The sequence below is a fragment of the Sceloporus undulatus genome, chromosome 6, assembly GCF_019175285.1.
Source record: "Sceloporus undulatus isolate JIND9_A2432 ecotype Alabama chromosome 6, SceUnd_v1.1, whole genome shotgun sequence".
Classification (NCBI taxonomy): domain Eukaryota; kingdom Metazoa; phylum Chordata; class Lepidosauria; order Squamata; family Phrynosomatidae; genus Sceloporus; species Sceloporus undulatus.
Window position 1 is genome coordinate 155,556,841 of NC_056527.1, and position 25,774 is coordinate 155,582,614.

General features: G+C 40.6%; 1 protein-coding gene across 2 annotated transcripts; it reads left to right on the forward strand.

Moving 5' to 3' along the window:
• The first annotated feature begins 899 nt into the window (after window positions 1-899).
• On the forward strand, window positions 900-25,548 carry ADPGK (ADP dependent glucokinase). Of its 2 annotated transcripts, none has more exons than XM_042473488.1 (8): window positions 900-1,618; window positions 2,844-3,186; window positions 4,378-4,603; window positions 9,471-9,533; window positions 11,930-12,050; window positions 17,677-17,873; window positions 18,318-18,416; window positions 19,134-25,548. In XM_042473488.1, exons 2-8 carry the CDS (start codon window positions 2,969-2,971, stop codon window positions 19,683-19,685), a joined length of 1,476 nt encoding a protein of 491 aa, XP_042329422.1. In that variant the 5' UTR covers window positions 900-1,618; window positions 2,844-2,968; the 3' UTR covers window positions 19,686-25,548. The 2 variants fall into 2 exon arrangements, with proteins under 2 accessions (XP_042329422.1, XP_042329423.1); XM_042473489.1 differs by having other exon boundaries at window positions 19,137-25,548.
• Window positions 25,549-25,774: the final 226 nt, after the last annotated feature.

Genomic DNA, 25,774 nt, shown 5'->3' on the forward strand with positions numbered 1-25,774 from the left:
ATCATCATCATCATCATCATCATCATCATCATCATCATCATCATCATCATTACTATCCTGCTTTTCTCCCCAAATTTTGCAGTCAAGGGGGACTTACAATTTAACAGGATGATACAATTGAAAACGTACCAAAAAAAAGGGAACATTAAAAATAGAATTAAACTATATATAAAAAAGGTTTACAAAAGGACAGGAATTTACGATAGACTATTTAGGAAATAAGTGGGGAGAATTATCAGCGATAAACCTTAGAAAAATAAAAATGAACAAGGAATATATTATCAATATGTGCATTTCGAAAGCAGAGATTTGATAGACTTCTTTAAAGGGATTGACTTGAATACGCCTTCTAATAAAATAATATTCGGGGGGGGGGAAGAATATGAAAAGACAATTGTAAATAAAAAAATAGAATTAAAACTATAAATTTGGAAACAACTTGAAGGCGAACAACAACAACAGGCCGTGTCTGCTTTTAAGTGCCATGCCTCAGTGCTATGGAATTCTGGGAATTGCAGTTTGCGCGATGCATTTAGTCATTAGTGCCACATGAGCTACAAATCCCAGAATTCCTTAGCAATCGAGCCCCAGGGCAGTTGAAGCGGCGTCAAAGTGGTTTATTTTGGCAGTGCGGACGCAGCTTCGGGAAATAACTTTCCTCACTTTCCTGAGGAATTTACAATTTCAAGATGGTTTTGAAAGACAAGACAAGATAGCAAATGTTGTTTTATTAATGGTTGTCTTATGTATATATATATATATATATATGTGTGTGTGTGTGTGTGATGTTTATAACATTTCTCTGTGTGTTTGTTTGGTACGTATCATATTTTTTTCCTTTCTCTTCCTCTTTTTTAGCAATAAAATTTTAATAAATCCAGTTCAGAGAGAAATAATCCGGTTTGACACCGCTTTAAACTGCCATTGCTGCTGTAGAAATCCTGGGGTTTGTAGTTCATTGTGGCACCAGAGCCCACTGGTAAAGAAGGCTAAAACGCCTCACAAAAAAGACTACACATCCCAGAGTTCCCTAGCATTGAGCCATGGCAGTTAAAGCGGTGTCAAAATGGATTATTTCTGCAGTGTGGATGACATGAACCCCCCATTGTGGATCCTAATGGTACATTCCATTGTCTCCCCCCCTTTTTCCCCAGAATGGTTTGTTCCGAATCCTTTCTCGCACAATTCCCTTTTTATTCTTGGACTGTTCCATAAGTGTAAACTTCGACAGCTTCACTTTCTCTCTCCCTCCCCCCATTAATCATTCGATTGGTACATTCCTCCTGATTGGCGGTGGACGCGGAGCCCTTGCTCTAATTCTGGAAAGGCCGCTGCGCCAAAGGAAGAGCGGCCGTCGTGAAAGCCGGTGCCGAGGTGGCTGCGCTACCTCCGTAGAGTCCGCAGCCCCAACATGGCGGCCGGGGAGCGAGTACGTAAACGGCGTAAGGAAGCGCTACGCTGTCTCCGTAGAGCCGGCGGCGCCATCATGGCGGCTAGAGATATTTACGGAAATGGCGTAAGGCAGAGGCCGGCTTCTCCTCGTTCGTAATGGCGGCGCGTTTCGATTCTGAAGGAGGCCCCCGGAGCGTTTGCTGAGGAAGCCTTGCCTCTCGCGGAGGTAAAATGCGAACCCCGGCCGTTTTCTTTCCTCAGAAGGAGCCCTCTTCTCCCTCCTTCAAGGGCTGCATCCTCACTGCAGGATTAAGGCAGAGAAAAGGGACCTGGGAGTCCAAGGAGACCACAAGCTGAACATGAGCCAATGCTGTGATGCGGCAGCTAACAAGGCCAATGCGATTCTAGGCTGCATCAATAGAAGTATAGTGTCTAGATCAAGGGAAGTCATAGTGCCACTCTATTCTGCTTTGGTCAGGCCCAACCTGGAATACTGTGTCCAGTTCTGGCACCACAATTCAAAAAAGATGTGGAGAAACTGGAGCCATGTGTCCAAAGGAGGGCGACTAAAATGGTGAAGGGTCTGTCTATGTCTATGAGGAAAGATGAAGGAGCTGGGGATGTTTAGCCTGGAGAAGAGAAGGCTAAGAGGTGATATGATAGCCCTGTTTAAATACTTGAAGAGAGGGAGCAAGCTTGTTTTCTGCTGCTCCAGAGAATAGGAGACAATGGAGCAATGGATGCAAGCTCCAGGAAAAGAGATTCCAGCTCAACTTTAGGAGGACCTTCCTAAAGGTATGTAAGGGCTGTTGGACAGTGGAACAGACTCCTTCCTTGGCGTGTAGTGGAGTCTCCTTCCTTAGAGGTCTTTAAATGGAGGCTTGAGGGGATGCTCTGATGGAGAGTTCCTGCATGGCAGAATGGGGTTGGACTGGATGGCCCTGGTTTTCCACTCCATCAAATGTGGTATGGAAAGCCACCTTTATACCTTCATATGCTATTATATAAAACCTTTATCTGTCCCTGGTTTTCCACTCCACCAAATGCATCTGAGGAAGTAGACTGAAGTCTAGGAAAGCCCCTGCTGCCAACTTGGTTCTTTCAGTTAGTCTCAGAGGTGCTACAAGATCTCTCTACATACTGTATTTTAATGCATCACTCTTGAATGTTTTTCATTGTACTGTTCTTTTAAATTGTAAGCTACTTTGAGTCCCAGTTTTAGGAAATAAGAAGAAAAATAAGAATAACTCTTCCTCCTCCTCTTCTTCTTCTACTACAGTCTAAAATTGGGAAAAGAGATTGGGAGTCTGAAAAGGCAAAATGACAATAAGGGAGAGATAAGAAGTTGGGGAATGAAACCAAAGAGGGGCTAGGAAACTAGAAGGATAAGATCATAATGGTGTGGTTGCTGCTCAGAGGCTGATATCCATGTCTCAACCATTCTTGTTTAGATTGTGAACGCTAACGTTTGAAGATGGCGATTATGGAAAAGCAGTTCTCTGGAAAGCATTGAGAGAAGCACCACATAAATCGGTCTCACACCCTGCATCCTTAGCATTGGCTTCTGAATGTGAAAATGTGGCACAAATCAGTATGCGTGGCCCTACTGGCCCTGGCAACAGGTTACGTCTTCTTGCTAGACCCTGAACTACCTGACTCAGTACTGGAGTATTTCTCAGGCTTCTTCTTGTGCCACCTCCGGGATGAACTTCCATCCCCAGAGAGCAGCATGGCCGCTGCCTGGGATGCGCTTATCACCAGACCAGCCAAACAGTGGAATCGAGTTGCTGTCGGGTGAGTAGCTGAGATACTCTATTAGGAGAAAGCCCTTTCCATGTCAGCTGAAAAGTCCTGTATGTTCTGTGGCATGTATCGGGTGAGTACTACAGTGTATGGTGCTGTTTAGTCCTGTGGCCACATAATTGTCTTGTGCAAAATGAGTTGGTTTAAAAGACCAGCACCAGCCTTGCCTCAGGTAGAAGTTTTTGGTAGCATGGGAGTTAACAGCAAAATTAAGAAAAGGGATAGCATCTTGTCTTTTTTCCTCTGGTTGCAAAATGTTTAGGCCATCCTTGTGTACATCCTGTACATTCACATGTGGTGCAGATGGCGGGGAAGATCCGGTAGTTATGGGTAAGTAGTAGTGGGAAGATCAAGAAGTTGTTGAGAAGGCATTACTGTTGACCTTCTTGGAGATCCATGGGACACAATCTGAAAACTAGTACCATAGAAAATCCATTCCTAGAAACTGGATAGATATTGAGACTGTGTTTAAAAATTGGGGAGTCAGAAAAGAGGTCTTCATGTAATACCAGATGCACGACACTGGTCTTTTCTCTGTGAGAAGAACTCTTTTCAAATGTCACATGTTGCAGACCTTCAGAAAATGTTCAGAGTGTCCCAGTGTGGTGGATTTGTGGTGTGGTTTCTCGGTCAGGTAAACATGGAATGCAAAGCAATGACACACACATTACCTTTGCTTTAAGATAAATCCTTGCCAACAGACAGCAGTAGACTTTCCATTAACTTCATTAAATTCATATCAGAATGCCTTCACAGCTAAGATTCTATTGCAACCCTGTATGTCTTTACACAGAAGTAAATGAATTGAGTTCAATTTGGCTTGCAACTTTAGAATGATATTTAGCCTCCAGGCTGCAAGTATTATTAATCTAGTTAAAATGAGAACACCACTCATATGTACACTAAGTGAAATGTTATGATCAATGTGACCTTTAAATTCCATTTGAAGACAGAAGAAATGGGAAGACTGCATGAAAGCTACAATGCTATACATACTCACTTGAAAGCAGGATTTAATTTCTGAATACATTTACACTGGTTACACTGCCAGTCAATAAGAAGTAGCAACATGACTCCTTGGTGCTTGCTATCAAATTCTAGACAGAATACTTGTAACTCTTGATTTCATATTGCTATGTAGAGCTTCTCCTGACTGTATTTTTAAATTCACTTTCCCTGTAGTGTCAATGCCTGTGTTGATGTGGTTCTTTCTGGCGTGAAGTTGCTGCAGGCCCTTGGCCTAGATTCTGGGATTGGCCAAGACCATTCTGTCTTGCATTCCACAGCAGATTTGAAGGAAGCCTTCATCTACTTCATGAGGAATGGAGCTGCTGCAGAACGCTTCTTCAGTGACTCTGATTCCTTCCACCAGATTGCACAGACTGCTTCCAAATATCCGGGAGCACAGGTACATTTTTTTAGTTCGGGGAATATCTTTCATACCTATGTGACATACAGTGCCTTCCAGAAATATTTAATCCCTTCTGACTTTATCCACATTTTATGTTTTTACAGCCTAGTATTGAAACTGAAATGGATTTAATGGGCATTGTTGCCACTTGATATGCACAAGATGCATAGATGTGCACTGTGTAGGTGCAAATTATTTTTATCATGGCACAAAAGTTAAGAAAATAGAAACCAACTGACACTTGCTGTAGCAGTTTAGAGAAAGAGTATAATGTCACCAGAGTGAATGTAGTGTTTGACATGGCCAATGGTTTGCTTCCTGGGATTTTCACTGCAAGAAAAAGTGAATGGCTCAAATTTAGTCACTAACTAAATGATAGGTCTAGTGGTTATCTGAATGCAATATTCCCTCTTCCTGAAGAAGATTTAAATTCTAGATTTCATCTCCCCCAGTTGGAAAAGATTTTATGTTTAAATAACTATCTGATCTGTTATTTGGAAAGGTTTTCCATTTCATTATAGAGTATTACTCTGCTTTCCCTGCAGGGAGGAGAAAGGAAGGTGGGGTGGAAGAAGTGAGCTCAAAACAGTTTGTCCGATGTAAGATTCACTGTTTCACCACCTACATGAAACGAAATCCTGATAAAGATATGTGTTGCCTTGTAAAACTTACAGCACATAAACTACTTTTCTAGTGTGTCAAGTTTTCTAGCAGTTTTTTATCTTTATCTTTCATAAAGTTGTAAACCCTTTTTTCATTTTCTGAGAAAGACCTGATCTATATAAACAATTTTAAAAAACAAATAGAAGCATTATTAGTATTACTGCATATTTCAAACACTTTGGCAAGAAGATGTAGTTATTTAAAGCTGCTGGCAGCAATGTGAGAGTGGCTTAAAGAATGAAAATGTAAAACCTTTCCAAATATTGGAAAGTAATACAAGCCAATCTTCCAAGGCCACTTAAAGCCAGTGTTTCTTAAATAACTGATTTTTGCGGCTGATATTGACGTTGAATCTTCTGAATCTGTTTAGCTATTTAAGTTTGTGCAGAAGAATATAACAATCGGCACAGAAAGCTCTAAATCCCTTCTGAGCTGATGACTTATTTTTTCATCCTTGTCTATTACATTTACCTTCACACTAACCTTAATTTTGAATTTGCTCAATAACCTTAAAGTTCTTCATTTTATAATGCTTCTGTTTATCTTAGCTTTGGGAGCTGAGAGGCATTTTACTTAAACTGTAAGAAGCTTGTCTCAGTTCTGCTAAATTTCCATTTGTTTGTATAGAGCCTCTCTCTTCTACTTAAATTGGAGAATTTAAAAGTAGACTGGGGCACCTGATCTTCTGAGTTTGTGAGAAGAGAACCACCAGTCATAGTTTGATGTGAAACGTTTGCTCTACTAGTGCTAGCATCAAAATTGTGCTACCTCTCTGTGAGGAAGGAAATCAAGACAGAAACCCACTAGCTGATGGCCAGCGTCATTAAAGCAGACTTGCTCCAACTTTGGCATTTGCTTGTTCTTAACTGCCATCAAGTTGACTTTGACTTATGGTGACCCTATGAATGAGAGACCACAAAGTCACCCTGTCATCAACAGCTCTGCTTGGCTCTTGCAGATTCAGGGCTGTGGCTTCCTTGACTGAGTCTATCCATCTGAATGTGGTCTCCCTCTTTTCTGTAGAACTCTTCTCCACTACCACATTTAAAATGAATTGATTTTCTTCCTATCAGCTTTCTTCACTGGCCAACTTTTGCGATCAAACGTAGAAATGGGAAGTATGACAAGCATGGACAATCCTAATTTTAGTATTCAGTGTTATAGCTTTACACTTCAGAATCTTGTCTAGTTCTTTCATAGCTGTCTTTTCAAGTCCTAGTCTTTTGGTTTCTTGATTCTTGATGGTAGTCTCCATTCTGATTAATGACTGAGCCAAAGTATGGAAAACCTTGAACTATTTCAATGTCTCCATCATCTACTTTAAAGTTTACATAACTTAAAACATAAATTATCTATGGCTTTTGTTTTTGTTTTTTAATGTTCAGCTGTAAACCCGCCTTTGCACTTTCTTTCTTTACTTTCTTCAGTAATCATTTTAAGTCTTTGCTAGTTTCTGCCAGCAGTATGGTGTCATCTTCCCATTTTAAATTGTTCATGTTCCTTCAGTTTTCACACCTCCTTCCTCCGAGTCTGCTACATTCTGCTCCAGTCTTGTTTTTACAGAGAGAATGGAGCTTTTCTGTCTTCTCTTTCCAATGATATGGTCTATTTGATTTCTGTATTGAACATCAGGTAATGCCCATGTATACAGTTGCCTCTTTGGTTGTTTGAAGAATGTGTTTGTAGTGAACAAACTGTTGGCCTTGCAAAATTCAGTTAGTCACTATCCTCCTTACTTTCTTGGTCCTAGGCCAAATTTTCCTACAATCGTGGATTCTGCTCTATTTCCTGCTTTGGCATTCTAATAGCCTATAATTAATTAGAAGTCCTATGTTGGCATGTGATCAGTTTCCTCCCGGACTCCAACATAGAATTTTTCTGTGTCTTCTTCTTCTTCTGCCTCTGTAGTTAGAGCATAAAATTGGATTATGGTTATATTGATGGTTTTTCCCAGATGTCTTATTGATATGATTTGATCAGACTTTGCATTACAGTATATCCTTTTGATTTGTTTTTGGTATGTCTCTCCGCACTATTAAGGCCACCCCTTTTTTCCCTTAGATTTTCATTTCTTGAGTCAAACACTGTGTAATATGAATCAAAATGTCCCATTCCTGTTCACTGTAGCTCACTCACCCCAAGTACTGCAGTGTTTATACATTCTGTTTCTTGTTTTACAGTGTCTAGCTTCCCATAAGTCATGCTTTCCACACATTAATCGTTTTATTAGAAAATATTTAAAGGTACAATTTAACATAAACCAATAGGTAATACATATCAAGTCCCAAGAATGCAATTGCAAAGTAAAAATACATAATAGTATGGTAATATATAAAAAAATTGGATATAAAGCAAATTTCATTCCTAGGATGTGTTAAGTTATTAAAACAGTTTTAAAATAAGATAGAGCATTCTAAGGAGACCAAAATATATATCCTTTACTTTAAATTACCAATGGCAATCACCAATATATCTAAACAGTTGCATACCATAAAAGAGGAAGAAAGGAAGGAGAAGGGAAAGAAGGGGAGGAAGAAAGGGGGAGGGAGAAAAGAAGACTAACACTTCACCGCTCCTTTTCTACCAAAACAGCAGCTGGTTCCTCATACTGACGATAGCCCGAAATGTGCTCAATGTAAATGTCTCTGGACCATCTAATGGTGTCTGACACCATTAGCTTGCGCATGAGTTTTGCATAGCGCTTTCCCACTCCACAGACTCTCAGCACAGGTTCATTTGCTGGATCCCAGGCACCCAGGGCTCCAACAAGCAATGCATGGACAGAGACCTCGTACCCCTTTTGTCTCAGGACCTCAGCCAGAGGGGTGTACTTTTGATGTTTCCGTTCTCTGGCCTCCCTCATGGCTGGCTTCCTGTTTTCAAAGGGGATGGTGACATCCACAATAGTAATCTTCTTGTGGTCTTCATCTGTGATTACTATGTCAGGTCTCAGCTGGCTGTCTGTCCCAGGCACAGTTCGATTGAGAGAAATGGTGCCCATTGAAGCTGGGATAGCTTTAGCCAGTGTATTCATCACAGCATCGTGCCGATGTTTCCAGGCTGTCGAGTGTGGAGGGCAATTACAGAGCACATGTGGAAGCGTCTCATTTGGATGACCACAACGACGGCAACGTTTGTCGTGGTTGCCAGTTTTGACGGCGCCGTTAAGAGGCACAACATTCAGACGAGCTCGATGAACAAAACGCCAGTCAGCAAAACGGGTGAAATCTCCGCGTGGAATAAAGTGGTTACTTGAGTCCCATTGCGATTCCACACATACTACACTTAATCTTAGCCAAAAGGCCGAGAAGCTTTCCACACATGATATTCTGATAATGTATGTTGTGCAGTTTTGGACTTTCCTTTCATTTCTGAGCACATCAGGAGCTGACCCATCTTTTCGGCTTGAGTCCAGTTGTGTCATTAGCCACAGTTATCCTTTGCTTTAACACGGGAGATTATTGAGTGCTTTCCAACCTGAGAATCTAATCTTTTGTCACTGTGCCCTGTTTCATTTTGGATTGTCTCATGATAGGGTTTTCATGGTAAAAGATGTTCAAAAGGGATTTGCCATGCCTCTTTCTGCAGAGTACAGTGCGCCCTTCCCTTACGCAGAGGATCCATTCTGGACACACAGACACACACCCTCGTAAGAAAAATACCATGTATGCTTGAGCTCCATTAAAAACAATGGGGCTCATGCCCACGGCGTGGCGTGATGTGTGCATCATGAGCACACATGCCATTGCCTCTTCTGGCGCGCAGCTTTCAGCATAAGCTGAAAGCCGCATTTAACATGGGCGTACTGTATTAACAAGTTGGTGTGTGATCAGCTTCCTTCCTATGCTGCCACTGCTGTTATTTCTGAAAGAGCTTCCACCAGTGTCACCCTTCACTATTGCTGCTGCCTAATAGCTGTTTGACACACTTAGTCTGGCTCCTCAGCAAAAGGTCTTCTGACATGGGAGACTGTAACTAACAGCACTTCTGCCATTATCATAGTCTCTTGCCTCACAGGAACATGCAATCCCACCAACATAGAAAGGAAGTGCCATGGTACATACAAGCTATTAAATAAGGGAACACAGTTATTGCATAGAGAAATATATTGTATGTTCTGAATAGTGAAATATCAAAGAGCTGTACATCTATCACTAAAGTTTAAATTGCTGCTTAAACATGTGCTTGAACTGTCTTGCAGTTGTATGTGGGAGGAAATGCTGCCCTCATTGGCCAAAAACTTGCGACTAATCCTGACCTGAAGGTAAGTATCTCATATTCCAGGGTCCACCAATTTGCCTGCAACTGTATACTTGGGAATCTCCTTAATTTTCCCATTACAAATCCTAGGCATAATATTTAGTCACTTGTATCCACCATATATCCAGAAAGATTTTTCGCCAGAGCAGTTGACTTCCTGCTAATGACACAGACTTCTTATAGCATACATGTGTTTGTAGATATCTCCTGGGGAACTGTTATGCCTTGTTTCTGATTATGCTTTTGTAAGGCAATGGGGTGTGTACACAGGCAAAGTAGTGTAGAATAATGTATGAAATAAAAAACAGCACAGACGGGGGCAGTTATGCATGTTCTTTTATGATATTGTCGCTTCTGTGGACTCCCAGCATTTTTAGATAAAATATGCATGTAAGTGGGAAGTGTATTACTCTAATAAAAAATAAAACAGCCCTCTGGCTATGGGAAGCAGTAGATGGTGAGGAAAAAAGCAGCTGTAGAATAGTAAAGGAATGTGTGAAGCTGCCTTGACTGAACAAATGTGAATAGACAGGTCCTTAAATAACCTTCCACTACCTCTTTTGAGAGTTGGTTTCTTTCTCACTTCCTCTACTATAATATACTTGTCATTTCAAAAGAAATCTCACGCAGCAGCATAAATAGTAATGGACCAACTATATCAGTAGATGCCTACAAGTTTGGATAATAGTCACCCTATCTATATAGTGATACCAGTGCATGGTGATGTACAGTAACATAAGCAAAATATGTGCTAGGAATTCTGTCCCATTAATTTAGCATACAGGGGGAAAAAGTGGAAGTTTGAAATTTCACTGACACAAAACATGAACATGTTGCCTAAATCCTATTGCCAATAGTGAAGAGTTGGAGCTGAATATTCAATCTGATTTAGATACACAGATACTTAGGATTCATCCTTTTAAAATAGAAAATCTGCCTTCAGATCTCAGCTGAGGTCACCCATATCCTGCTTTTAGTTTGTTTGCCAGTGTGGAAATATATAATTTGGTTCATTTAATGATCTGGTTGCTAAATTGTGAGTTCACTTAATTTTACTTGTTTTCATTTTGTTTTCAAATGTCCCTTCAGAATAGCCTTGTGCGTTTCCAAAAGTTTCTTATTCATAAGTGTTCTAATTTGAAGTGTTCTAAGAATAGATATGCCCTGCAGGAAAAAGGAATAAACTTGAATGTTTTATAGCCGTGGTTCTTAAACCTTTTCAAGCATCTACCCCCTTTCCTGTTGAGCAAAACCCCTAGTGCCCCCAGCACCTATTTCTTGATATCAGATGTACTGTTTGTGCAGCAGCTAGATTGCCAGTGACATCTACCTCAGCCGCACCCATTTTGCCACCATCTCCTCCTCTGCCTCAGACTCTCATGTGTGAATACAGTGGTGTAAGCAGCCCAGGCCTGCTCCTCCCTCTTGCCCATGCCAACCTTACAGCAAAAGAGAGGCCAGCTGGTCAGTTGCTGCTCCCAGAGTGACTGTGTGCAAAGGAAGAGAGTGACTGGGCACTCTGGCCCATGCTGGCCTTTGCTGCTTCTTGTTGGCTGCTCAACCAGCTGCTCAGTAACCTCTCCCTTTGTACCCAGTCATCCTGGGATCAGCAAGTGAGCAGCTTGCTGAGCGGTAACTAAGAAACCTCTTGCCCATGCCACCCTTGTGCCAAAGGCTGATACAGGCAACAGGTTTCTTCACTGCTGCTTGACAGTATGCTTGGTTGCTGCTCCCAAGCTGACCAGCTGTAAAGGGAGAAGCTTCTCTCTGGTAAAGAAGGACTCTCAATCCTTCTTTGCCTGGGTGGAGGGGGTGCAGCTGGCTTTCTACTTTTCTCCTCGGTAAAGAAGGACTCTCAATCAGAGAGGTGAAGGACTCTTTCGAAGAACTGGCCCAGCATACTCCTCCCTCTCTTGCCTCAGAGATGTGCCTTTCCTATACAGCTTCACATTGTTCCTCTCACTGCTGACACACATATATTATTTCTTTTGCTACCTCTTCTCTTGGCCTGTCTGGCAAAAGAAAGGAACAGCAGCTCTGCTTCATCCTAACAGCCAAGTTCCAGCAAATTCACAAAACTCACTCAGAGTCCCAAATATCAAAGCTCCTTTTTGCCACTGCTTTTCCCCACTGCCACGTGCTCTTACTTCTCATCCAGATCTGTTCATAAAGGTTGCTCTAGTCTTTCTTGTGCACCAATACTTTAACCAAAGTGCCCCCCTCCTGCCACCCCATTTTCCCCCTGGATCTTTCCACTGCCCCCAAGAGGGCGGTACCAGTCACTTTGGGAATCACTGTTTTATAGGGTGGCTAATTTGAGGGGTGGATGGGAAGAAGAAACCATCTTATTGCATATAAAAAGAAGTAACTATAAGCTCCTGCCAATTTGTTGTTTTTTAGGTTCTGTTGTGTGGCCCAATTGGTCCTAAACTCCATGAGCTACTTGATGAAAATGTAATTGTCCCTCCAGAATCAATGCAAGAAATTGATGAATTTCATCTTATTTTGGAATATCAAGCAGGTATGACCCATTGATGAATAGAAAAAAATCGTATTGCTGTATTAATTAAACAAATCTCACCATTAACATATTGTGCAACAAATACTGGAAGGAGTAGACTGTTAACTGACAAGTTGCTGTTCTGTTCTTACTTGTGAACCCACCAGGTAAGTACTATTTCCCAGCCTAAGCTGAGGTAATAGGGGGATAATAATAATAATAGCCAATTTTTATATAGTGATCATAAGGATTACTGCGATAATGCATGTAAAATACTATGAGCACTCAGAATTGCTGTATTAGCAAGAAGTATTACATGAACAGTATTAGTTTGAAAAGGAGCACTTCATTAAATGAGAAAGTTGCTTTATGCCCCACTTTTCCTCTTACTCTGTATCTCTGTGTGTATATTTGGTGTTGAAATTGGCTGAACATCATTTGTCTATTTCCAGTGCCCAATTTAGCCATTTCAAAACATACTGTATTGCTGTGAGAATGAGGGCCTACTAGTCCCAGTCTTCACTCTTGTGATGCTCCTGTATGTGGAAGGAGACATGTTTGAAATGTACAATAACATATCTCTGCCTTCAAGGCATACAGTACCTCTTTTTCTTTATGTAGACAATATTCTGCTTGAATTCTCTTCACTCATCATAGCCAAAATGGACTTCAAATTAATCATCCTCTGATCATGTTCAGTAGAAGTGATGCATGCAGACCTACTTTGAAAGTGGATCTGAGGGTGGTTCTGCTGTAGGGGCACCATTAAGAAAGTATAATGCAGAAGGACAAGTAATTTTGTTTTCTGTTGGTGCTCACATCTGTTATGTTTAGAAATTGAAAAGCAATAGCATTTACATTTTTATACCGCTGATCCCGGATTCATTTAGTTGGTCTGAGATGTGACAGTTTGAAGAAAAGCCCAAGAGGGTAGGTTTGTGTATTTCAGCAGTGAATTACATGGGTTTCTCAGAACCCGAGAGTTTCATGAGAGGTCGCTAGGGGTTCCACAAAAAATAATGACTGAAAAAAATAAACATTTTTTGAACTGCAGATCTAATAAATTTTATATAGCGGTTCCCTGAGACCTGAAAATTATTTCCTTCAGAGTAAAAGGGTTGAGACTGGCTGATGACACTGACAATGATTTTAGATATCTCCATTGTTGTATGATGCCTATGGAAACACATTATAAAAATGAGCTACAGCAACTTGCTGTCACAAGAAAATATGAGAGAAAAAGCTGAGTAACTAGTAACTAGTGTTAACTTGAAAGATAGCTACGTATCATCTCTTTCAAATAACAAAGGTAACAGCATTTTGGCTGACACTGAATGTTTTTTCACTCCTGGACGTGATAACATTTTAGTGAGAGTCACTCCTCTATTTCTGAATTGGTGTGGAGAAGAACCAAGTTAATCTTGCAAGTATTCTGGGTGGGTCCTTAAATTGTTTTCTTGTTTTAAAGAGGGTAGTTCCATGTAATGGTTCACTTTTGAATGTGTCTTTCTCTTGGGAAGTGTTCTCCAAGAGTGCCGATTACTGGTAGATACCTGAGGTCAGCGAGTGAAGAAAGTCCCTTTTTTGAAGTCCGGGAAGGAAGTGAGGAAAATGCATTTGTTTTGATGCCATTCAGTAACTTCCAGTTTTTGCAAGTTTGAAGATTTTAAGAATTGCTTAGATATCGGAATAGCTTTGTGTAAAATCCTACTGTATCTCTGGCTTTATGACTTAAATCTCAAGTTTCATAAGCGTCAAGGATGTTAAGAGCCATCTAAGTTATCAGTAGTAGCAGCTGCCAGAGCTGGAGTTTAATGTGGTACTACTACTGGATTTCTTACTGCTGTGTAGGTTGCTAGGTGAAGAAGCAGCTTAAGCTGTTTCAGAACGGATGCTTTTCATTTGAATTAGAGCTCTGTAAAATTCTTCTTCCATATACTGCAGTGTTGCCACCCGCTTAGTTCCTACTGTACTTCCAGTATAAAGTGGAAAATCTAAACCTTGGTTCCTACAGAGGTATCAAAATGAAGTCCCTGTCTGTTGTTGAAAATGTCTAACACTGTTTCAAACCAATGTTGGGATGTCAAGATAAGGGAGGTGCTCCTTCTTTCATATGTGGTGGACTTTGTAAGATAGCAAAGAGTTAGTGGTCTATACATTAATTCAAAAAAAGTTAAAGTTAGATTTTATAACATTACCAGAAATGTTTCTGTTGGGCCTTAGTGACAAAGAACAGGATAAGAAGTTTGGATTACTTCTTCAATATGTGATAACAGCAGACTGAAGCACTGACGATGGGAGAGAGGATTCTAAGGTTCCTGAAGTTAGCCCAAATAAATGTGGTTTCTAAAGGATAAATTGAAGATTTTTTTAAAAGACTGGACACCATTTATAGACTTTTTGATCAATGAGAAAGCTAAAGCTGTGGTTATAGTAACCAGAAATCTCCCTGGAAGCCAAGATGATCAAATTGAGGCTGTCGTACTTTGGCCACATAATGAGAAAACATGGATCACTAGAAAAAACAATATTGTTAGGAAAAGTAGAGGGTGGGAGAGGAAGACCACATGCCAGATGGATGGACTCGATCAGGAGAGTCACAGGCATGGGTTTGCAGGGACTGAGAAGTGGAAGATAGGGAGTCTTGGAGATGTCTCATCCACAGGGTCGCCATGAGTTGGAGTTGACTTGAAGGTAGCTAACAACAACAACAAAGGAAACATTTTCTTTGAATTGCAAAATTACATTTCCTTGACTTTGAAAATTTACCAGTGACTGCATGGCCAAAAAGAGGAGGTGCCAGCCTGCAGATAGCCCTCCCTACCATCTGAACTAAGACCAGAAACAGAAAATGCAGGCCTATAACTAACATCTTCATTTCCCCCCCTCTTGTTTGCTGGATAAAGAAACCAGTGTGAATTCGAACGCTTGCAACTTGTAATTGTGCATTTTGATGCATTTGAGGAAGTAGACTGACGTCTATGAAAGCTCGCGCTGCCAATTTTTTTTCTTTCAGTTAGTCTCAAAGGTGCTACAAGATCTCTCCACAACAACAACAAATGGTTATTAGTAATCTTAGTAGGATTATTTATTTAGATCTTGACAGGGTTTTTTGTTTTATTTTATTTTTCATTTCATTACAGTTAAGGTGGGTGGTGCAAGTCGGAGCCCTATTGTGTTTTAGTTATGGTTTGCTTGTTTTTCTCTCTGTTTCTTTATTTTCTGAATGTATATCATTTTGATTTTGATTGTGTATTAGATTGTTAATGGTAAAAGCCAATTAATATAGTTAAGGAGGGGAAAGAATGAATCTTATATCCTAGGTTTCTATTAATCTAATTATAAATTCCTGTCTGGGTGGTTCCAGTAAGAAAGAGCACTTCGAGAAAGTTGGGCTTTCTCTCAGTCATGGCAATGAGATCAAGTGCTTGCTGGCTTTTTGCAGAATGAACTGTAGAATCAGTCCTGTGCACAATTGTGCCTCTAGTGATGGTGCCTCTGCCCTGTTTCATAGTTATTTAAAATTCTTTGTATCATGCTTCTCTTTTCAAAAATATAATCAAAACCAATTTATTGTGCTCCCAGTCTGCGTGATACAATGGGTCTAGGTCAGGAGCATGATGCATATCCTTGCTAAAATAGAAACTGGTTCTGCATAGAATTCATAACAATGTCTTTTCTGATACTTTATGACATTTTGCATACAGTACAAAACAGGTGCTTACACATCTTTTGGAGGATTAGTGCCTGGGAGTTACAAGAGAAGACATAGAAGTCCACTTAGTTTCTGTTTTTAGAGAGTTGTGACTGAATCATAGGAATGGTGGTTACTCATTCATAACAGCTCATTGTGTTCAAAGCTCTGGTCCTCTACTATCTCCAGGTAGGAAGGAATCCTGTCTAGGGTTGCCAGAGTGAAACCTGGAGAATGCCCCTGTACATGTAATGGTCCTATGGGAGAGGGAATATCAGCAAGTGTTGCTTGCTACCTGGCGGTGTGACAAGTAACACCTGAACGTCCCTCTTATAAAGATTAAAGGTACAGGAGCTGTCTCTAGTTTTTAATAAGGCAACCCCAGTCCTGCTTGAAATACTGAAGAATTGCTAGTCAAAGTTAATATTACTAACCAGAGTAGACCCTGCTTAGGAATCTGAGGCCTTTTAGAGGTTTTTAATCAGAGGTTGGATCTTTTGTGAGTGCTTTTATTGAGTATTCCTGCATTTCAGGGTTGGGGTTCTTTCCAACTTTAGGATTGTATGATCCCTCCGTTTTTGCTGGAAGCATTCATTGTGAGTGGCGTATAGGAAACTTATTATATACAGTGCCACTGCTGTACCACAAGCTTGTGCAAAACTGTTGGCTCAAGGTACAGATCTGTATCTATTCAGGGTATGTATGATATGTGTGCATCTTCAGGGAAGGCATTAGCTGCATTTTAGAAAAGAAACACCAGTCTATAATTCCACATAATAGGACAAGAGTATCTCCCAAGCCCCAGATACTGTTCATTGATTCTTAGTACTGTAGTTTGTTTCCCCTTTTGTTGTTCAGTTTTCGTATATCCTCTCATGCCCAAGTGAAGGCAACAATAGAGGTAGCATGGCTAAATCTATAAGATTCAAGTCCTGCCAAGGTTATGAAGAATTAATGAGCTGTGGCTAAAGGAATGGCATACTCTTTTCATGTTAAATCTGAAGAGTGTGGTAATTGAGTGGAACATTTCTTGCTTGTTCATTTTAAATAGCATCTTGTGCAAATGTGCTAAGTTGCACACATCCTGGTTTCATTCAGCAAGTGCTGAGAGACCAGTGAATCAAACTGCAGAATTGTGAGATGGCCTTGTTTCAAGTTATCGTTCATATTCTGCTATCTCAATTATAGTGCAGACTGTCAGTTTCAGTCTTAGCAAAATCACTTTGGTTTAGATGACAAAGCTGTGAGGAAATGGACTGAAGGGACTATAGAGAAAGAGGCCTTACATAGAAGGAATCACTTTGATGCTGCAGGGGATTGTTCTGAAGCCCCAAACAATAATTTTAACATTGCTAAATACTTTGATTTGCAGTAGTGCTTTGAGTAAGATGATGTTGGCAAAATCTGTGTCCTGAAGGAGGTTATAAGGGTGGGCCACATTAGCTCCTAGGAAACTTTGGAGGGCCTACCTGTTCCTACAAAAAGAAAAAGAAAAAAGCCTCTAAATATAGCAGGGATGTGGGGGCATTTTCATAATTTCACCATTTTTTTCCTGGGGACCTGCAAAATGTGGTAGAAATTGGCCCCTTCCCCCAGTGGGCATTTTGGATCATTTCAGGGCAAAAAAATTTTGGGGGGGGGGGGGGGAAATCAGAATTGATTTTGACTCCCTAAGGAACCTAGGGGCCTCCAAACGTGCCAGAAATGCCTTCCATGCCCCACTAGAGTACATTTGAGAGCATTCTGGAGCAAAAATATTTCTTTTTAACTGTGGCAGGCTCTAGGGGCACAAAAATGGCCATGGAGGACATATATCAAGAGGAAAACCCACCCTACTTGCTATGAGGAAGAAAGTTCATTCTTCTGCTAACCATGTGAACAAAAGAATCCATAAAAGCTGTAATTAATTCAAGGGGGCATTTCATTTGTGTGTGTCTGTGGGCTGTTTTGCAGGTGAAGAGTGGGGAAAAGTGAGAGCCCCAAATGCCAATCGCTTCATCTTCTCTCATGATCTCTCCAATGGGGCCATGAACATGCTTGAAGTATTTGTCTCCAGTTTAGAAGAGTTCCATCCAGACCTGGTGGTGCTCTCTGGCCTGCATATGATGGAGGGACAAACCAAGGAGATACGTCAGAGGAGACTCCTAGAGGTAAGTGCCAGAGCATTGTGTTTCTTTCTGAACTATAGTTCCAAAGTGTTTACCTTGTATGCTGCACCAATTTATCTTTAATGTCACTGAGGGGCGTAGTCAAGCTCTTGCTCTTTAGGGGGCACTCTAGCAAGTGACTGGATTTCTTCCAGAGTGCAGACCCATATGTCTGTTTAGAAATAAGCCCCATTAAATTGAATGTCCCAGATAAGTATATAGGATTGCCTGACAACTTCATTTATTAATATATGTCCTACATTTCTTCCAATAAATTTGTTTAAAGAATAGTAAAAACAAATACTATCATAACAACAACAATAACAAAGAGACTTATTACACTTATTTTATATGTTTATTGTATACTATATGTGTGGTGTATTTTTAAATCAGGTCTTCCTTTCCCCTGCTAATGTATTAAGGTTTATCCTCCTATACTTTCTGCAGGCTGTAGCTTCCATCTCTGACATTCCTTCTGATGTCCCTGTACATCTGGAACTGGCCAGTATGACTGACCCAGATCTCATGAGTGAGATCATACATCAGGTAAATAAAATGGCAGGGTGTGCTCTGTAATCTAAACTTCCAGAAAAGTGACTTCTTGATTCCCCCTCTCCTCAACCCAATGAAAGATGGACAGCCTTTTCACAAGGAATGCAACTAAACTGAGTGAGAGGCTGGTGGCAAGACATATGTAACCTAAATAGTGCTGTTTTCTCTAGTATTGTAGAACCAGTGTTGACAAGTAATAATAATAATAATAATAATAATAATAATAATAATAATAATAATAAAAAATTTTATTTCTACCCTGCCCTTCCATAGGTATGATCAAGGCGGCTTACAAAATTTAAAACATTATAATACAAGATAAAAATTCAATATAAAAGTTAAAAACAAGTATCTTGGCCAAAAGGGTCAGAAAACTATAGAGGATTTCATTTTTTTAAAGACTTGTGCTGACAAGCATCCTCAGTGAAGATATGATCTCTTGAAGACCCAGAAGTCAATTTAACTGAGATGGCAATCATATCATCTGTTTGCAGCCCATTTTGGATGCCCCTTTCCTCCAATAAAACAAATCTGGTTCGAGAAACGAGATTTAACTTCAATGTCTCACATACTGCCTCATTTTTATACACACTGCCTTGGGTTGGTTTTTTTTTTTTTTACACCTTGTATGCTTCATATATGTTTTGTCAAATTTTACTGCTTTGTGTTCGACTCCTCTAAAGCCAACCTGTCACTTACTCTGTCTGTTAGCAGGTCTTTCCTCTTGTGGACTCCATTGGGTTGAATGAACAGGAGCTGCTCTTCCTCACTCAAGCAGCCTCTGGGCCACATGCCTCAGTAGCCTCCTGGAATGGCATCCCAGATGTGGGTGTTGTCAGTGACATCCTCTTCTGGATCTTGAAGGAACATGGACGGACTGCACGGAAGGCATCAGATCTTACTCGGATCCACTTTCACACCTTGGCCTATCACATCCTGGCTACGGTAGATGGATATTGGGCCAACCAGGTGGCAGCTGTTGCTGCTGGTGCAAGAGCTGCAGGGATGCAAGCTTGCGCCACCCAAACAATAGATGCCAGCAGAGTCTTTCTTAAGGCACCACTGGAGTTTGACACTTCGAAGATGGAGGAGGCCTCTAGAGTCTCCTTAAATCCTGGTGAGCCAGTGTCAGAATGGCACAGAGATGGGATTACATTTCATTACACTCCTGTTCTGGTGTGCAAAGATCCTCTGCGGACTGTTGGCCTTGGTGATGCCATTTCTGCTGAAGGACTACTTTATTCAGAGGTCTTCCCTCATTAACCTATGAAGATAAGTTACCTCTCTGCAAACATTAGAACTATGCAGGCATGGACTGGAAGTTAGCGTTGAATACAGGGAACCAAAGAATAAAAGCTAGGCACAGAGCAGTTGCTGGGGGCTGGTGCAGGGATGTGTATAAATGAGTGATAAGATGTGCTGTTGAATAGAGGGACCACCTTTAACTTATAGCGATAACTTCAACCAAAGCATTTTTTGCTTTAAGAAAAGAAGTCTTAGTTGCAGTGACTTCAGAAGCTGGACATTAGAAGGAGACTCTCAGCCTAGTTATTCCAGAAAGGATATGTTGAGTCTTCACACCGTCTTATTTATGGGAAGGGAAAAGTAAAAATTATTGTGTAACTTTTGCATCATATTCCTAATCCAGCAAGAGTCAACCTTTTATTTTAATTTAAATTAGGTGGAAAACATGCAGACTTTGTTATTGGACTCTCAGCATCCCACACATCCCACACCAGCTGTGCAAGCTAGGTCTGCTGGGATTTACAGTCCAATATCTGGAGGACTGCATGGTTCGCCTCTTGTTGTGTGACTTCAAATAGTTTATGATTATGTCCCCTAAGGCAAACCTGTCACATAGTTTTCTAGGTGAGATTTGTTGAGAGGAGGCTTGCCATTGCCTTCCTCCGAAGCTGAGAGAGTGTTTCTTCCCTAAGGTGACTCAGAGGGTTTCTCTTACTGAGTAGTGATGTGAACCTTGGCCTCCCGGTGTCCTATTCTAACACTCAAACCACTGCACCTCGCTGGCTATGTTAAATAATTTCAAGTATGCAATATTTTTAAAATGTCAGGTTTGTTTATCTGTATGGTGGCTCTTGGATTGGTCATCTGTGAACTGCCAAAGGCATCAATTGGAACTTGCTTCTTGGAGTGTCTTCCATTGATTTGAGTGCATCAGCCAAAACTCTTTTATTTCCATTTTGCTTTTTTCTTCTATTGTTCTCTTCCCTATTCAGATACAGCAAACTATCACAAAATGAATAAACAGAAAAACACAAAAAAGAACATCTAGTTTGACCCTTGCTGCAGCTTTTGAGAGAGTTATTCCCTATATACCTGATTGGTATATGTGTTTGTTAGACCCAGTTGTTGGCTGTTATGGCGGAGACGTTTTTATTTCAGAATTAGAATTGACATGTAAGTCTTAGAATAAGGTCTGTTCAAGCATATTGGTGTCCCCCTCTGCCTTGGTAAACCCTTTTTAATGAAGGTTTGGGGCACGTGTTTTATGTCTCCACCGAAAAGTAAGCAACACATAATGCTGCTGCTTGGACCGCTTTCTATTATCCATTTATCAAATTCCCTTCTAGTGCTACAATGATTGTTTGGCCACCCGTCTTGAATTCCAGATATTTTATGGTGTTGGCAACAGCAAGAACTTGTGACTGAGATGTGAGAGGAGAGAAGGAAATAAGAGATTCCAAACTACCTCTTTACATTATAATTCTATAACCATGAAAAAAAAAAACCTAGTTAATCCAAATGGCCTAAGTATCAACAAAAACCATTTGGATAAAGAAGAAAAATAATCCATGTATTGTTTGAGAGTTGTTTATCTAGACATTGTTTTAATTCTGTGGTATTCCCCTGCAGAGTTCTTAGAACTAAATGAAAGAGTTTTTCTTTCACTTGGAATCAACTGGTCCCAGGCCTTGAATCAAGTAGTTTGTAAACTTGGGGTGCAGAACTGCTGCAGTTAGTTTTGTCTTTGTTGAGGAATAACCATGTTTAAAGGCAGGTCTGGAATCATTTTTGAGTCGCAAGGGGGAACATGGGACATCCAGTCCAATCCCCGAATACACAGCTAAAGCACTCCTGAAAAATGCCCATCCAGCTTCTGTTTAAAGACGTCCAAAGAAGGAGAGTCTGTTCCACTAACAGTTCGTATAGTAAAGAAGCTTTTAACCATAGCTGTAACCATGGCAGGTCCATATCTGTGAATATGTACAGCTGCAAAAGAGAGATGGGGTAGCAGTTTGAAGTAGAGATGTAAGAAGGGTGTGTGCTTTCATGTGTGCATTAAGCACTTCTTTCATTAACTTTGTATTCCCCAAACCTTCTGTCCCTCATTATTTTTCTCTTAGGCACTTCTTTTCACTCAGTGAGTTGTGACTAGAGTTTGTGAATAGAGTTTGCTCAGTGGTAGAGCATATGCTTTGTATGCAGAAGGTTCCACGTTCTTGTCCCTGTTTTGTTATTTTACTTGCTATCAAGTCAGCTTAGAGTTAGCAGCCCTATGAATGAGAGGCATCCATCAATCCTAGTTATGAATGGCCCTGCTCAGGTCTTGCAAACCTGGCTTTCTTGAATGAATGAATCCACCTGTAGTTTGGTCTTCCTCTTTTCTGATGGCCTTCCACTTGATCATTCCTTATCATCTTTTCCAGGGAGTCATGCCAACTCATGAACTGTCCAAAATGCAATAGCCTCAGTTTAGTCACCTTAGCTTCCGAGGTAGAGTTCAGCCTTGATTTTTTCTTGGACCATTTATTTCTCTCTTTAATGGTCTATGGCATCTGCAGAATGTTCCTCAAGTACCACATTTCAAATGAGTTGATCCTTCTTGTCCATTTTCTTCAAATATTTCAGTGTGGATGATCCTGAGTTTGGTATTTAATATCTTCACACTTTAATATTTAATATCTTTACACTTGAAGATTTTATGTTGTTCCTTCATAGTTGCTTTTCTAAATCTCAGCTTTCTTCTGGTTTCTTGACTACATTATTGTAATGATTGAGTCAAGGTGTAGGGAATCTTTTCACTACTTCAGTGTTTTCATTGCCAACTTTCTTCCACTGAAAAGGAGCAGATGCCTCTCTGCTTGAAAACCTTGAAGAGCTGCTTCCCAAATAGAAGATGCTGAGCTAGCTGAACAAGTATCTAGCAAAAGTACTTTCCCGTGTTTCACCTTTCCTTTCTCCATGGGAAGCTGTCACTTCTACCCTTTCTTTACACTGGTCCTTCAGTGAACTGTATTTGAAGTTGCTTCTGCCTGCAGTCATTTGGCTTCTCTTGCTTGGCTTTTGGCACTTTGCAGCGGAAAGTGCCTCACTTGAATGAGCCCCCACCTGCTGGTAGCATTTTATTACCCAGCTGCAGCCACTAAGACTCCAACCTTGCCTGTTTACAGCCACATGTACGCTTTCCTGCCATGAGCCAAAGTGCTGAGTGTCAGGATGTGATATTTTTTCTTAGCAAAGCAACATCAATTTGTATGGTGGCATTGCTTTTGCCTGCATAAACAGCACCCCTGCCTCCCAAAAAGGAGCTCAGAAGGGCAAAAGGAAGCTATCTTTCATTAGACCCCCCCCAAGCCAAGCTTATGACTGAATGTTCAAGAAGAAAGCAACTGGAACCTTGGTCATAATAGTCAAGTTTTCAACATTTCTGAAAGACTTCTGCCATCAGACATCTTAGAAGTAGGAACACAAAGTTAGCAGCATCAATACACTAGCATTCATGAGCTATAATGAATTTGCTTAGGATAAATCAAGGCAGTTAAACTGTGTACAGCTTTGTTCCCAAAATTTTGCTTCTTTGAATTATGAACATGCACTGCCCAAAGCTCTATCTTTCTTTAATTACAGTATTTTGCGCCAGTGGTCCTTGCTAGATCTTCTTTGTTCTCTTAGTTGCTTCGTTTTTGAAACAGCTGTGTGCTACCTAGAATCCTTTACTATTGGATGCATTGGCTGTATTATGAGATTTTCTTTACTGGATGTGCAGCATTTCTTATCCCTTACCCTCTTCCTCTGGAGAATACCAAGTTCTTTTGAGGCCTCCCCAAATCTGGTCATCTGCCAGCCTGAAAGGGAGGTGGCAGAGATCTTGAGCCTGGTTTTGTGACACCTGTAACTTTCCCTCACCTCACTAGCCAGAAAGAAAGAACATGAATCTAAGATTTGCACACCTGACTTAGTAACTAGACTGGGATGAGGAACATGTGGTCTTCCAGATGATGTTGGAATGCAACTTGCATGAACCAATTCCTATGCCCTGCGCTGGCTAAAGCTAGTTGCAGTTGCACTTCAACATTATCTGGATGGCCACACAATCCTCATCCTTCAATGGAGGAATACCACGGAGTTGGAAATGAGTTTCAGAAAAAGATATTCAGAAATAAATATATTTCTGGTCACTTGGAGGCTTTCTCCTTTTTGTCCCCTTCATTTGGTACCCAATTCAGGACCAACAAAATTCAATGAGCCAGTTCACTTGGGCACAAGCCAATCCCTGCTTCACCAGCAATAGCAATAGGACTGTCCAGTGCCAGAACCATGTCATAATGAGTCTCTGTGAAATAAATCTTCCCTACCAGTCTCCTTGTGCCAGGAAACAATTTTGTCAAGCGACATACTGAAACAAGTACGTTCTTACAGCTGAAACCTACATGAAGCTTTTACTAACAGGCAGTTGTGCTTTATACCTTGTTCTTTTCATTTGAAGGTGGCAAAAATGAACTTTTTGCTCTTCCAGATTGTGCAGTTTTCTTCCTCCTAAGCTGTCAGGTTGCTACAACTTTCTGGCCCACCACAGTTCTCAGGGATTTGCCCAAGAACCTAATGTGAGATTCAGGGGGTTCAGACTGTGTCATTTTAAAAAATAGTTCTTGGGCAAAGCATACACACAGCACCTGCCATTTTACTGCCATGGCCATTGCCATTGCCATAGCATATGGTTGTGAAAGTCACCTGTGATGTGAAAGGTACACTTTGTTTTCTGATTTCATAAACAATAGGGGTAGAGGAGGCATCATTTGCAAGAGCTAAAAAGTATCCTTCAAAGTAATTTTTCAAGAATGTCCATTACCAAATTATTTTTGCTTCTATTACTATGAAAAAAGAATTGCTTCCGGGCCATATATGTCTGTATTTTAATATTCTGTACTGTGGATGGCATTTTCACTAAATGTTGTTTTGCATTTCCAAAAGTATTCCTTGGTTGTAATTATTTGGGTTTAGATGTTGCAGTTTTGAATGTGTGACTCGCAGGAGCAGAAACAACCATTACAAGGTATGCAATCCTGAAACAGAAAAGCCCCAGCATTTGCCAGAACTATTGGGCAGCCTGGAGGCAGTGTTTCTCCAGGGTTTTTGAAAGGTAACTTTTCCATCCTAGGGATTGCATTTAATATTTTCTGAATATGCTCTGTCATGGAGTTGTGGTTCTTCACAGCTGCCTCAATAAATTAAGGACCACTGTCTTACTGAGCAACACTATGTGAAAGCTCTCTAGCCTTCAACTGTTTATGCTACAGGCTAGTGGCACTTAACAGCCTATAATGGTTGAATTCTGGTTACCCGGGCTAATTCACATGTGGCTTTCTGGGTGGATGTAGAGCCCCAATGCAAATAGTTTCACACAAAAAAGAAAGGAAAAAATCCAGGACAGTGGGTACTGTTAGAAAATCTGTTGTGTATTTTGAATAAAAGCTGATTTTCAGCAAAAGACATAGGAGCTACTATCAAATTGAGTGTATGTTAAGGCCCTCAGTATTGTGTGGTGAGGCTGACAATGAGGAAAACCAGCCAGGACTGAATTTTTGGAGAGCTGACTGACCTGATGCTTTTATTTGTTGGATTTAAATCTCGCTTTTCTCCAAAACTGGGATTCAAGATGGCTTGAATCCCATTCTTCTCAGTCAATTCACACAAAGGTTCAGATGCCTATGTGAGTTTCACTCTTGGATGTTCAAGTTGTAGTTGTGGTTACTTTTGACCCACAAAAGCAGGTAAGTTAGCCCTAAGCCTTTCCTGGATTATTTGGATATCCATTTTCTGGTCACTTCAGTTTCTGTAGCAAGTTCTGTTTGGGGCTGCTGGTATGTTTCCAGACCCAGCTCAAGGTATCTGGCAAAAAAAAAAAAAACAACCCGTCTCCCTAATTCTTGAGATTCTGAAAGGAGGCCTTGCACTACCTTCCTTCTTGTGAAGCAAGAGCCAATGAAACAGCAAGCCTCCTTAGTAATTGTATTACTATTCTGATCTAGATTCTTTCATTTTAGGTAACAGAGATAATTGTGTGGGTTGGCACTATACTCAAAAATCTACAGTATAAAGGAATTCAGTAC

Bases quoted from the DNA above. Each gene is read 5' to 3' on its own strand.
- ADPGK (XM_042473488.1), top strand. From the start codon at position 2,969: ATGTGGCACAAATCAGTATGCGTGGCCCTACTGGCCCTGGCAACAGGT. The intron at 9,534-11,929 runs GTAAGTATCTCA...GTTGTTTTTTAG, and splicing joins CGACTAATCCTGACCTGAAG to GTTCTGTTGTGTGGCCCAAT. The intron at 18,417-19,133 runs GTAAATAAAATG...TCTGTCTGTTAG, and splicing joins TGAGTGAGATCATACATCAG to CAGGTCTTTCCTCTTGTGGA.